At 45.8% G+C, this 15081-nt stretch overlaps 1 protein-coding gene across 1 annotated transcript in view; it reads right to left on the reverse strand.

Annotated features, from left to right (window-relative positions):
- LOC142260752 (uncharacterized) overlaps positions 1-15081 on the reverse strand; it is a 62222-nt gene that overhangs the window by 21578 nt on the left and 25563 nt on the right. Inside the window, exons 10-13 of the mRNA XM_075332075.1 lie at positions 14705-14760; positions 14328-14462; positions 10483-10647; positions 9971-10027 (exon numbers count right to left, since the gene is read on the reverse strand). Of these exons, the coding sequence (XP_075188190.1) occupies positions 9971-10027; positions 10483-10647; positions 14328-14462; positions 14705-14760 (413 nt within the window). The remainder of the gene's footprint in view (positions 1-9970; positions 10028-10482; positions 10648-14327; positions 14463-14704; positions 14761-15081) is intronic.

The raw sequence follows: 15081 nt of genomic DNA on the forward strand, positions 1-15081 counted from the left end.
GTTTTTTTTGTTTTGTTTGTTTTAATTATTTATTTAAATTTGGGTTTTTTTGGGGGGCTAAATACAAGGCTAAACACCCTTTAGTGCCACATCAAAGTTATTAAATGGTGCCAGCTTAGAATATGCAGGGGGGTGGGACATTATACAGTCAGGTCCAGAAATATTTGGACAGTGACACAAGTTTTGTTATTTTAGCTGTTTACAAAAACATGTTCAGAAATACAATTATATATATATATAATATGGGCTAAAAGTGCACACTCCCAGCTGCAATATGAGAGTTTTCACATCCAAATCGGAGAAAGGGTTTAGGAATCATAGCTCTGTAATGCATAGCCTCGTCTTTTTCAAGGGACCAAAAGTAATTGGACAAGGGACTCTAAGGGCTGCAATTAACTCTGAAGGCGTCTCCCTCGTTAACCTGTAATCAATAAAGTAGTTAAAAGGTCTGGGGTTGATTACAGGTGTGTGGTTTTGCATTTGGAAGCTGTTGCTGTGACCAGACAACATGCGGTCTAAGGAACTCTCAATTGAGGTGAAGCAGAACATCCTGAGGCTGAAAAAAAAGAAAAAATCCATCAGAGAGATAGCAGACATGCTTGGAGTAGCAAAATCAACAGTCGGGTACATTCTGAGAAAAAAGGAATTGACTGGTGAGCTTTGGAACTCAAAAAGGCCTGGGCGTCCACGGATGACAACAGTGGTGGATGATCGCCGCATACTTTCTTTGGTGAAGAAGAACCCGTTCACAACATCAACTGAAGTCCAGAACACTCTCAGTGAAGTAGGTGTATCTGTCTCTAAGTCAACAGTAAAGAGAAGACTCCATGAAAGTAAATACAAAGGGTTCACATCTAGATGCAAACCATTCATCAATTCCAAAAATAGACAGGCCAGAGTTAAATTTGCTGAAAAACACCTCATGAAGCCAGCTCAGTTCTGGAAAAGTATTCTATGGACAGATGAGACAAAGATCAACCTGTACCAGAATGATGGGAAGATAAAAGTTTGGAGAAGAAAGGGAACGGCACATGATCCAAGGCACACCACATCCTCTGTAAAACATGGTGGAGGCAACGTGATGGCATGGGCATGCATGGCTTTCAATGGCACTGGGTCACTTGTGTTTATTGATGACATAACAGCAGACAAGAGTAGCCGGATGAATTCTGAAGTGTACCGGGATATACTTTCAGCCCAGATTCAGCCAAATGCCGCAAAGTTGATCGGACGTTGCTTCATAGTACAGATGGACAATGACCCCAAGCATACAGCCAAAGCTACCCAGGAGTTCATGAGTGCAAAAAAGTGGACATTCTGCAATGGCCAAGTCAATCACCAGATCTTAACCCAATTGAGCATGCATTTCACTTGCTCAAATCCAGACTTAAGACGGAAAGACCCACAAACAAGCAAGACCTGAAGGCTGCGGCTGTAAAGGCCTGGCAAAGCATTAAGAAGGAGGAAACCCAGCGTTTGGTGATGTCCATGGGTTCCAGACTTAAGGCAGTGATTGCCTCCAAAGGATTCGCAGCAAAATATTGAAAATAAAAATATTTTGTTTGGGTTTGGTTTATTTGTCCAATTACTTTTGACCTCCTAAAATGTGGAGTGTTTGTAAAGAAATGTGTATAATTCCTACAATTTCTATCAGATATTTTTGTTCAAACCTTCAAATTAAACGTTACAATCTGCACTTGAATTCTGTTGTAGAGGTTTCATTTCAAATTCAATGTGGTGGCATGCAGAGCCCAACTCGCCAAAATTGTGTCACTGGCCAAATATTTCTGGACCTAACTGTATATGTGTTTTACATCTATTTATCTAGCCATCTATCCATCCATCCTAGCTTTTAGGTTATGTGCCCACGATCAGGATTTGCAGCGGTTTGGACGCAGAGTGTTTTGACTGCGATGTTGTGCAGTACAAGCGCAGTAGCGGGATGTTTATAAATCTCATGCCCACTGTGCTTCTTTTATCTGCAGCATAAACTGACCAGCGGTGCGGCTTCCTGAGGTCTACGCAGGATATCAGTTTATGCTGTGGAGATGAGAGTGTTCTTCGCAGGGAGAATAAAGTCCGCAGCGGCCTGAACCTGGATCGTGAGCACGAGCAGCTGCATTCTCGTGTGGACAACACTGGCATCTGCACAGAAGGGCTAACACTGAGTCCTAGATGCAGTGTCACTGGAATGTGGGCACACAACCTAAAAGTGAGACATTTGGCACTACAGCAACATTTTTGTGAACTACCTATGGAGTCAAAATGCTCACTGTAACCCTAAATAAAATTTTTGAGTGGTCTAGTTTCCAAAATTGAGTCACTTCTGGGGGTGTTTCTGCTGTATAGGTACCTTAGGGGCCCTGCAAACGCGACATGGTGTCCGCCATTTATTTCAACTTTTCCTAAATTCACATGGTGTTCCTTCCGTTCTGAGCCCTCCCGTTTGTCCAAACAGAGGTTTTTTGGCCACATGTGGGGTATCAATGAGCTCATACAAATTTGGTTAACAAACTGTTGTGTGTGCTTTTTGGTGTTTCCTCTTGAAAGTGAGAAATTTGGTGCTAAAGCAACATTTTTGTTAAAAAAAATGAAGATTTTCAATATGACGACCTAAGATTATCAAATTCTGTGAAGTACCTGTGGGTTCAAAATGCTCAATATACCCCTGAATAAAATCCTTGAGGGGTCTAGTTTCCAAAATATGATCACTTGTGGGGGAGCTCCTCTGTTTAGGCCCCTCAGGGGCTCTCCAAACGCAACATGGCATTCGCTAATGATTCCAGCCAATTTTACAGTCAAATAGCGCTCCTTCCCCTCCGATCCCAGCCGTGCACCCAAACAGTTGATTTCCACCACATATGAGGTATCTGTGTACTCAGGAGAAACTACACAATAAATTATATGGTGGATTTTTCCTGTTGCCCTTGTGAATAAAAGGTTTCGTTTTAAAGTAACAATTTTGTGGTAAAAATGTATTTTTGTTATTTTCACGGCTCAACGTTCTAAAATTCTGTGAAGCCTCCGGAGGTTCCAGGTGCTCACCAAACACATGGAGAAATTCCTTGAGGGGTCTAGCTTCCAAAATGTGGTCACTTGTGGGGGTTTCTGCTGTTTAGGTACCTTAGGGGCCCTACAAATGCTACATGGTGCCTGAAATCTATTTCAGCCAAATTTGTGTTCCGAGATTCAAATATTGCTCCGTCTATTCCGGCTCCTCCCATTTGTCCAAACAGAGGTTTCTGACCACATGTGTGGAATCACCACGCTCGTAATAAAGTGGGTAATAAACCGTGGGGTCCACTTTTTGGCGTTACCTCTCGAATCCTGTCAAAGTGACACTGGTCAGAATTGCAAAAAAATGGCCAAGTCATGAAGTACAAAACTGGCTCCATCCTTAAGGGGTTAAACTGAATGTAAATGAGCCGGTTAGAAATAGCGGGAAACTGGTCCTGAACTGGTTAAAGTTGAAAATAGTTGAGAAATGAAGGGGTTAATGATAATGATGACCCCAAAATAAGAGAGACCCTGCACCTACCTCCACCTGCAGAGCCGCACACTAGATATATAATAACCTGCACCTACCTCCACCTGCAGAGCCGCACACTAGATATATAATACCCTGCACCTACCTCCACCTGCAGAGCCGCACACTAGATATATAATACCCTGCACCTACCTCCACCTGCAGAGCCGCACACCAGATATATAATACCCTGCACCTACCTCCACCTGCAGAGCCGCACACCAGATATATAATACCCTGCACCTACCTCCACCTGCAGAGCCGCACACCAGATATATAATACCCTGCACCTACCTCCACCTGCAGAGCCGCACACCAGATATATAATACCCTGCACCTACCTCCACCTGCAGAGCCGCACACCAGATATATAATACCCTGCACCTACCTCCACCTGCAGAGCCGCACACTAGATATATAATACCCTGCACCTACCTCCACCTGCAGAGCCGCACACTAGATATATAATACCCTGCACCTACCTCCACCTGCAGAGCCGCACACTAGATATATAATACCCTGCACCTACCTCCACCTGCAGAGCCGCACACTAGATATATAATACCCTGCACCTACCTCCACCTGCAGAGCCGCACACCAGATATATAATACCCTGCACCTACCTCCACCTGCAGAGCCGCACACCAGATATATAATACCCTGCACCTACCTCCACCTGCAGAGCCGCACACCAGATATATAATACCCTGCACCTACCTCCTCCTGCAGAGCCGCACACTAGATATATAATACCCTGCACCTACCTCCACCTGCAGAGCCGCACACCAGATATATAATACCCTGCACCTACCTCCACCTGCAGAGCCGCACACCAGATATATAATACCCTGCACCTACCTCCACCTGCAGAGCCGCACACTAGATATATAATACCCTGCACCTACCTCCACCTGCAGAGCCGCACACTGGATATATAATACCCTGCACCTACCTCCTCCTGCAGAGCCGCACACCAGATATATAATACCCTGCACCTACCTCCACCTGCAGAGCCGCACACTAGATATATAATACCCTGCACCTACCTCCACCTGCAGAGCCGCACACTAGATATATAATACCCTGCACCTACCTCCACCTGCAGAGCCGCACACTAGATATATAATACCCTGCACCTACCTCCACCTGCAGAGCCGCACACTAGATATATAATACCCTGCACCTACCTCCACCTGCAGAGCCGCACACTAGATATATAATACCCTGCACCTACCTCCACCTGCAGAGCCGCACACTAGATATATAATACCCTGCACCTACCTCCACCTGCAGAGCCGCACACTAGATATATAATACCCTGCACCTACCTCCACCTGCAGAGCCGCACACTAGATATATAATACCCTGCACCTACCTCCACCTGCAGAGCCGCACACAGATATATAATACCCTGCACCTACCTCCACCTGCAGAGCCGCACACAGATATATAATACCCTGCACCTACCTCCACCTGCAGAGCCGCACACTGGATATATAATACCCTGCACCTACCTCCTCCTGCAGAGCCGCACACCAGATATATAATACCCTGCACCTACCTCCACCTGCAGAGCCGCACACTAGATATATAATACCCTGCACCTACCTCCACCTGCAGAGCCGCACACTAGATATATAATACCCTGCACCTACCTCCACCTGCAGAGCCGCACACTAGATATATAATACCCTGCACCTACCTCCACCTGCAGAGCCGCACACTAGATATATAATACCCTGCACCTACCTCCACCTGCAGAGCCGCACACTAGATATATAATACCCTGCACCTACCTCCACCTGCAGAGCCGCACACTAGATATATAATACCCTGCACCTACCTCCTCCTGCAGAGCCGCACACTAGATATATAATACCCTGCACCTACCTCCACCTGCAGAGCCGCACACTAGATATATGGCTGCTCTGTGCTTACAGGACCTGTGATGATGTCACATGGAGGGGAGGAGTCAGGGGTCACATGATCAGCTCCTCAGTGTATGCAGGACTCTGCTGTGCTGGTTGTCATGGTGCTGGATGAGGGGAAGTTTATGTGTGGGGTCAGGAGGGGTTTACAGTGTGGATGTAGCAGAGCCGTGTGTGTACGAGGTGTACGGAGCAGAGCTGTGTGTGTACGAGGTGTACGGAGCGGAGCAGTGTGTGTACAAGGTGTACGGAGCAGAGCCGTGTGTGTACGAGGTGTACGGAGCGGAGCCGTGTGTGTACAAGGTGTACGGAGCAGAGCCGTGTGTTTACGAGGTGTACGGAGCAGAGCTGTGTGTGTACGAGGTGTACGGAGCGGAGCCGTGTGTGTACGATGTGTACGGAGCGGAGCCGTGTGTGTACGATGTGTACGGAGCGGAGCCGTGTGTGTACGAGGTGTACGGAGCGGAGCCGTATGTGTACGAGGTGTACGGAGCGGAGCCGTGTGTTTACGAGGTGTACGGAGCGGAGCCGTGTGTGTACGAGGTGTACGGAGCGGAGCCGTGTGTGTACGATGTGTACGGAGCGGAGCCGTGTGTGTACGATGTGTACGGAGCGGAGCCGTGTGTGTACGAGGTGTACGGAGCAGAGCCGTGTGTGTACGAGGTGTACGGAGCAGAGCCGTGTGTGTACGAGGTGTACGGAGCAGAGCCGTGTGTGTACGAGGTGTACGGAGCAGAGCCGTGTGTGTACGAGCTGTACGGAGCGGAGCCGTGTGTGTACGATGTGTACGGAGCGGAGCCGTGTGTGTACGATGTGTACGGAGCGGAGCCGTGTGTGTACGAGGTGTACGGAGCGGAGCCGTGTGTGTACGAGGTGTACGGAGCGGAGCCGTGTGTGTACGATGTGTACGGAGCGGAGCCGTGTGTGTACGATGTGTACGGAGCGGAGCCGTGTGTGTACGAGGTGTACGGAGCAGAGCCGTGTGTGTACGAGGTGTACGGAGCAGAGCCGTGTGTGTACGAGGTGTACGGAGCAGAGCCGTGTGTGTACGAGGTGTACGGAGCAGAGCCGTGTGTGTACGAGGTGTACGGAGCAGAGCCGTGTGTGTACGAGGTGTACGGAGCAGAGCCGTGTGTGTACGAGCTGTACGGAGCGGAGCCGTGTGTGTACGATGTGTACGGAGCGGAGCCGTGTGTGTACGATGTGTACGGAGCGGAGCCGTGTGTGTACGAGGTGTACGGAGCGGAGCCGTGTGTGTACGAGGTGTACGGAGCGGAGCCGTGTGTGTACGAGGTGTACGGAGCGGAGCCGTGTGTGTACGAGGTGTACGGAGCGGAGCCGTGTGTGTACGAGGTGTACGGAGCGGAGCCGTGTGTGTACGAGGTGTACGGAGCGGAGCCGTGTGTGTACGAGGTGTACGGAGCGGAGCCGTGTGTGTACGAGGTGTACGGAGCGGAGCCGTGTGTGTACGAGGTGTGCGGAGCGGAGCCGTGTGTGTACGAGGTGTGCGGAGCGGAGCCGTGTGTGTACGAGGTGTGCGGAGCGGAGCCGTGTGTGTACGAGGTGTGCGGAGCGGAGCCGTGTGTGTACGAGGTGTGCGGAGCGGAGCCGTGTGTGTACGAGGTGTGCGGAGCGGAGCCGTGTGTTTACGAGGTGTGCGGAGCGGAGCCGTGTGTGTACGAGGTGTGCGGAGCGGAGCCGTGTGTGTACGAGGTGTGCGGAGCGGAGTCGTGTGTGTACGCGGTGTGCGGAGCGGAGCCGTGTGTGTACGAGGTGTACGGAGCGGAGCCGTGTGTGTACGAGGTGTACGGAGCAGAGCCGTGTGTTTACGAGGAGTACGGAGCGGAGCCGTGTGTTTACGAGGTGTGCGGAGCGGAGCCGTGTGTTTACGAGGTGTGCGGAGCGGAGCCGTGTGTGTACGAGGTGTGCGGAGCGGAGTCGTGTGTGTACGCGGTGTGCGGAGCGGAGCCGTGTGTTTACGAGGTGTAGCGGAGCGGAGCCGTGTGTGTACGAGGTGTACGGAGCGGAGCCGTGTGTTTACGAGGAGTACGGAGCAAAGCCGTGTGTTTACGAGGTGTGCGGAGCGGAGCCGTGTGTTTACGAGGTGTGCGGAGCGGAGCCGTGTGTGTACGAGGTGTGCGGAGCGGAGCCGTGTGTGTACGAGGTGTGCGGAGCGGAGCCGTGTGTGTACGAGGTGTGCGGAGCGGAGTCGTGTGTGTACGAGGTGTGCGGAGCGGAGCCGTGTGTTTACGAGGTGTGCGGAGCGGAGCCGTGTGTGTACGAGGTGTGCGGAGCGGAGCCGTGTGTGTACGAGGTGTGCGGAGCGGAGCCGTGTGTGTACTGTGTGTACGAGGTGTGCGGAGCGGAGTCGTGTAGGGACTTTTCCAAAAAACTGCACCATTGGGAGCCATGGTCTTGGATTCTGTCAGGGGGTCACACAGTGAGGTAATGGAGGCTGTAGGCACACAGGAGGCTGAAAGCCGTGGACGGACATGGAGCAGATATCCTGGAAAACCTGGGACGAGTAGCAGAGGTACTACCAGTCACAGGCATACAGCAGAAGTCCTGGAGACTGCAGACAGGCTGCAGAGGTACTGACACCCACAGGCAGACAGGTAACTGAGGTATTGGAAGCCGCAGACGTCCTGGAGACCTCAGACAGGGGCAGACATACTGGAAGCCACAGGCAGATTGGTAGCTGAGGTGCTGGAGGCCACAGATAGTCTGGAGATGTTCTGGAGACTGCAGACAGGTCGCTGTGCACACACTAATAGTCCTAATACCAGGACACAGGGGTGTATCTTGGTAGCCTTATATAGGCCAGTTAAGCTCAGCACATGGAGCGTGTCCGGCTACTTACAAAGCCCAACATGGAGCACAGGAAAGTTTAGCAGAGCGGGGGAAGGGAGCAGATCCCAGACACGGGACAGGCGTGTAACAAGTGGATGTTGTCAGACAAATATCCAACAATGATTGATGAAATTGTCACAATTCTCAATTTCTCTTCCCCTTACATCTATTGATTAATTCTCTATTGATCTATTCTCCCTTTATCAGTGAATATCATTTATTTTTATCCTTCATCAAGTAAAATAATAATTGCAGATAGTGAAAGTCATTCTTCTGTTACCCAAATCTCTGCTGAACATTACACAATGTACATATCACATTCCTCTAAATAATGGGCACAATCTAGTTATACCTTTATCAATCCATTCTGTGACATTCCCAAAGTGCTCACAATTCCTGTTCTTCCAGATCAGAGCACAACATAAGTAATAACCTATACTAAAATGGAGTTTATTTCTGTCCAACACTGATCACACATTTTCCCACTCCACATTTGTCCCGTTTGTCCCAGGAGTCCACTTCTAGGGGGAGATCGATTGCCGCCTTTCTCTGCACCATGATAGACATTTGGCTCATAGCGCAATGTCGGGCAAACACCTTTCACAGAAGTAAATCTTGGAGAAAATCCCTCACAATAACTATTGCACGGACGCTGCAAAATCTACAGATCTGGAATCTTCAGACTGTAATCCTGATAATTTAAGTGATTATCAAAGAGAAAATGGTCATTCTAATACGTCATTCAGAGAATTTTGGAATTCAGAAAATGAAGAGGAGGAAGGAGAACCAATAAGAAGGATATGAGAAGATCTCCAATACGGAACAAGAAAAAATGAACTTGAGTATGAATGAATTTATGGATAATGTGTCATGAGTGTGTCCCTCTCTGAGGAGACCTCTGGTGAGTCTGGGATCAGAAGGTCACAGCACCTTATTGTTCATAGGTCTACAACTTGATTTGAGTGAATCTACTTTTTTTAGTGCTGTAGGAGTTAAGGACTCTTTCCATTCTGGCTGTCCTTTGTAGCCTTAATCTCAGGTTCATCTCTTTTGTGACCACTCCCCTTTGTTAGAAAAATGCAAGCATCTTACCATCTGACACCGGTTATAGCTTCTCATTTTATGCTGACCTTTATGGAAGGAGCCTGTCTCTGGACGAAGCTGAGGAGTTCTGACTATTGCAGCTGTGATGTTTAGCTGCATTGGAAGAGTTTGAAGTGTTTTTCCTTTTTGTGTCTATTTTCCCTTTGTCTCCTTTACATTGTGTTGTATTAGTGCAGTGGTGAGACTACTGTTTTCGTCGGCCTTCTCACTAGCCATGGTGAGATCAGGGCGAGCAAAGGTCTAGGCACGTGATGATGTCGGGTGGGGGAGGACCTGTATAAAGATGCTAGGGAGCGTAGGGTACAGATTCATGCGAGTTGCAGGAGGACCCCTCTCCTCATCATCAGGGCCTTCCTTTTTTACCATTTCCGTTGTTACCTTTTTGTTATGCTGCACACTGAGCATCTGTAGGCTTTGACGTGACGTAATATTTTGGTTTTGACACCCACAGTTTTATCAGTTGAGCAGATTAATGTCCTGGCCAGGGGCTTAAATTTTGTCCCTGGCATTTTTTTGATAAGGATAGAAATATTTCAGGTCATAATTACTCTAATATATTTACAATGTTTAATGGATCTGAAGGATTCTTCTCTGAACAGAAGGCCATTGCAATGTTAAACTAAATGGATAAGGATCGTAATTTGGAAGACGAGACTCAAGAGCATGGAGCTAGGCAGACCTAGAAAAAAGATAAGTTTGGAAGCACAAAAAAAGTGGATCTTCTCCGAATGTTTATCTCCAATGCATAATTACACTTGCTGAGGAATGAAGCATCTGGGTTCGGATAGGAGCATTCCATCCATGCATGACACCAACAAGGCCTTCAGAAGGTGTCGAATTGGTATCTGCTAACGCTCCACCACAGTTCGCTGAACAAAATTCCCAATAGAACTGGAGTCCAGATGACGTCTAAGGGAGCTAAACGTCTCCAAACGATGCAGACATGGAATGGAACGAGGAATAGGAAGAAGGCTTGCTTTTGCGGAGGGTAATCCCTCCTTCCAATTCCAGGTAATAGGTTTCCGGCTTCAAAGAACAGGTTTGGACAAGGTGCTCTGCTCCTAAACACAGTACCATGATTTGGAGATTTTCATAATGTAGATCAGATGTTTTGATACTGATTACTTTTGTAGGCTCAGGAACAGGAGCAGAAACAGGAACCTGAGAATCAAATGGCCTTTGGAAGGATGGAGCCAGGCGGATAGCTTTCTTCACACAGAAGACTTCCTTGGAACATTCCTATAACGTATGGCAAAGGAGATAAGATCATCCAGGGTAGTAGGTATATCAAGACCAGCCAGTACATCATTGGTTCTCTTAGATAAAACCTTCCCAAAAGGTGTTCGCCAGTGCCTGATCATTCCGTCTTAATTCAAAAGGGTGGAGACGAGATGACCTGTGTCAGTTCCTCAAAAACTCTCCAGAAATTCTATGAGGTCAGTAGTAATTGGCTATTTTTTTCCCCACAAGGTACAGACCCAGGAGACAGCTTCTCCACCAAGGTGCGAAATCAGAAACACCACTTTGGACTGGTCTGAAGAAAACGATTGACCCAACAGCTTAAAATGCAGGGTGCATTGGTTAATGAACCCTGGGCATTGCTTGGGATACAGCATCCTAGTGCCAGTATGGAACTGCCTTTACTTCATATAGCAAAATCCTGAAGGGGGCATGGCCTGTGGCTGTTCTAGATGGACGCTAGGTGACCGAGCTCTATGAGTCAGTATGTTCAAGCGACAAATCTACCCAAAGAAGAAAACACTGATCAAATTCTTTTTCATCAGACATAGATTATCCTGTGATCATTTAGAGACTAGCCTCATCAGTTTCCTGAGGTAGATGAGAAAGATATAGGGAGTTATTCCCGGCAGGTCTGTGACACAATTCTAGGCCTGGGAGTCCCCTGAAAGTGAAAGCACTGAAGAATAGTGATTCCCCCAATGAATTGGTCCTCAGGGGCCTTATAGGAGAAACTCACTACTGCTAATCTTTGATTCACTGTTGGTGGATTTGAAAACCCTAAAACCAACTGTTTCTGATAAGGAAAAGATTAGATATCAATCATCTTTCCAGGCAGTGAGGGAAGCTGCAGCACCACTGATATCCCTGGACTCCTGTCATCACAGATTATGTGGCTGTAACACCAAATAAATCACTTGGTCACCAAGCTCAAGCACATGAAAGTTTTATTAATTTCACACCAAAAGAATAAGAAGCTTCTAATGAATTGTCATTAAAGAATTTGTGACTGAACAGCATCCAGGGTGTGAGGAGAGGAAGAGGCCGGGATGCTGTGCTGAGGTTGCCATGGTTACTCCTCACACACTATACCTGCTGCTGTAACATGGCAGTGGAGCTGTGGTGCGGTACTTATACGATCCTCAGTGGAGGCTGTTCTGATTGAGACAACTGAAGAAATCCTCTTATCTACAGGAGGCTCCTTACCTGTAAGGAACTGGAGCAGACCTGTATCTTCTAAATGCCTGCTCTACCTCCAAATTAAGTTATATAGATAACTAAAGAGTACTACATTAACATATGTGGTACTGAACAAAAATTAAAGAAAATGCCTGGGGTTTCGAAAAATAATAAAACCACCTTAAATAGAAGAAACACTACACATAAAACAAATACCCCTCTTGTGCCTCATCAAAATGACAAAAGCAGGCAGTTACAAGCATCTAATTTTTTAGGGCATAGCCCTTCGGACCCTCCTGCACTTGCAAAAATTGGGCTCTCATCTAAGACCTGTAAGGAAGTCTTGAACTCTTGATCTACATCCACAGCATGTAACACAGATACTACTTGATGTCGATGTGGTCAAATCGAAAATGACGTACTTCCGCCATCGCATGCGAGATTGGAGTGTGTAAATGCTTTTACATGCGATGATAGTCTTAAAAATCGTCATCATCGCATGATCGTTGCAGTCTCCGACTTTTCCATAATTGGGATGATGCAATCATGCGATCGTAGTTTTATCTTTCAAGTCGGTCTCTAAATTGTTGTGTGTAAAGTCAATGTTTGTTCAACTGTGATCATGTGTTTTAATTTACTGGTTTGCAACGTTTTTGCCTGGACCTTATTTACTAATCAAAACATGGATTATTTCACTGCAAATCAATTGGTTAATGGCTCAGCGTATTAGCTTTCTTCATCATGCCTTATAAAAGGCTGTGTATGCGACCCCTTTTTGCTTTCATTCTGTTTTTCGTGTGACATTAGGTTGCATATCAATTTGTGTAATCCTATGTTTGCGGTATTTCCCTGTCACAACTTGAAACATAAAGCCTTGGATGAATAGACTGGTCTTGTTGACGTGAAAGGTATTTATTTAATTTTTTGTTTTGTTTGTTCAAATCAATAATTGTGTATAAAATCTTATTTTTCTATTTTTTTTTTCCAGATATCTTGTTGTTTCTTACGGTGTTTCACGTTATTTTTTGCAAATATGAATCAAGACATAGAATTTGCCATATGTGGTGCTGCCATCGCAGTCGCTGCGTCTACTGCAGTTATTGAATTTAACAGGAACAATCGTAGAAATGCACGTTTTGGGCGCATTTGGGCGAGAGAATGGCTGCTGGAAAGGGACAGATTTTCGCATTTAAATTTATTACGCGAACTTCAAGAACGACATCCAAATGACTTTCAAAATTACTTGCGAATGTCCGAGAATTCATTCAAGATCCTTTTGCAGCGTGTGGAGCAGCAAATTACCCGTCAGAATACCGTCATGCGTGCCGCAGTGACCAGTGTTGAACGGCTCAGTGTCACTCTGCGTTTCCTTGCGACGGGACGCACACTGACGGACGTACAATATTCGTCTGCTATTTCATTATCTGCATTAAGCAGTATCATCCCAGACACTTGCCAAGCCATAATTGATAATCTCAGTGATTTTATGGCTTTCCCTAAAAATGAAAGTGAATGGTTGCAGGTAGCCTCACAATTTCAACTGCAGTGGCAATTCCCTAACTGTGGTGGCGCCATTGATGGGAAGCACATCAGGATAACCCAACCCCACCACAGTGGTTCTTTTTACCACAATTACAAAGGTTTTTTTAGCATTATTTTAATGGCTGTCGCAAACGCAGATTATGATTTTGTCATGGTAGATGTCGGTCTGAATGGGCGTATCTCCGATGGTGGCGCCTTAGAACATACTGAATTTGGTAGACGACTATTAAGATCGCAGTTGCGATTACCCAATAATTCCCAGACCATCAATAATCTTAATTTTGTATTTGTGGGTGACGAGGCGTTTCCTCTGAAAAAAATTTTACTACGACCTTATCCACAAAATACCTTAAATGCACAACGTACTGTCTTTAATTACCGCCTTTCACGTGCTAGACGCGTTGTTGAAAGTGCGTTTGGCATTCTAGCAAGCCGGTTTAGAATTTTTTATACTGCAATCAATTTAAAAATCGAAACCATCGATAAAGTAGTACTGGCATGCTGTGTTCTGCACAATTTTTTGAGGAAAAGGGAGGGCCGACACTATATTCATGTTGGCTATGTGGACACAGTTAACGACGTCACTGGCGAAGTAATTCCAGGATCATGGCGAGAAAATGATCCACATTTGCCGCCGCTAAATCCACCTGTTGTAATTGGTCGCATTTCTGATGAAAATATTTTAAACAGAGACAAGTATTGTGATTTATTTAATGGAACGGGTGCATTTGGTTTGCATGTCTTACCCTAATTTTTTAATAATGTATTTTCGATCCAAAAAACATAATCAAATGTAATTTGTGATTAAATATACAAAGTGCTTTACATTATGTTGCTACATTGTTCACAATTGGGATTGTTCGAAATTATGTATAATACTTTATTTTTTGATTATGTCAAAATCGACAAATGTGGATTCTATTCAATATTATGTTCATAACAAATGTAATAAACATTACCCGTACCACCAAAATTAAATAATGCCTTATTTTCACGGCCATAATTAGTAAGAGTGTATTAAATGTCAGCTTGTTGGTAAAATCATCATTCTGAATTTTTTTCTTCTTCATGAAATATTTGGTTTTAATTAAATGCTTTAAATAAATGTTTAGAACAAAATACATGTAGGCTTAACCAAATGTGTACACATGACGAAAACACATGTCAGATATTCAGACCTACAGACAGATAGCCGAGAAACTTTGTTTACAATATCTTCATTACAACAGAAAGTGAAACTACATTCAGACAGTATGTGATGCTGAATCCTTTGCAAATTGATAACTGAGCAACCATGCCACGTTCTGCAGTGTGGGGAGAGAATGAGGTCAAATACCTCATAGAACAAATTGATACAAGGGGGTACGAAGGGACAGCTGATGTTAAGATTAGCTATAAAAGAAGGAGAAAGATCTTAAAAAAGATACGTCATGGCTTGAGGAGGAAATTTGATGTGCACCGAACAAATGTACAAATCAGACGGAAGTGGTCCGACCTCAAATATAGATGTGTTTCTAGAGTCCAGGCCGTGAGGACAGAATTAATGAATGCAGTTGGTATGTTTTTTTAAACAAGATTTTAAATGTATGAGATATATTAGCATTAATCCGGTACCATATTTTGAATATATGTAATGTTTTTTTTCATATTATTATTTCATTGCTTAGCAGATAACAATCCAATAAATGTGGACATGGCTGAAAATGATGATGA

The sequence above is a fragment of the Anomaloglossus baeobatrachus genome, unplaced genomic scaffold (assembly GCF_048569485.1).
Source record: "Anomaloglossus baeobatrachus isolate aAnoBae1 unplaced genomic scaffold, aAnoBae1.hap1 Scaffold_177, whole genome shotgun sequence".
Lineage (NCBI taxonomy): Eukaryota > Metazoa > Chordata > Amphibia > Anura > Aromobatidae > Anomaloglossus > Anomaloglossus baeobatrachus.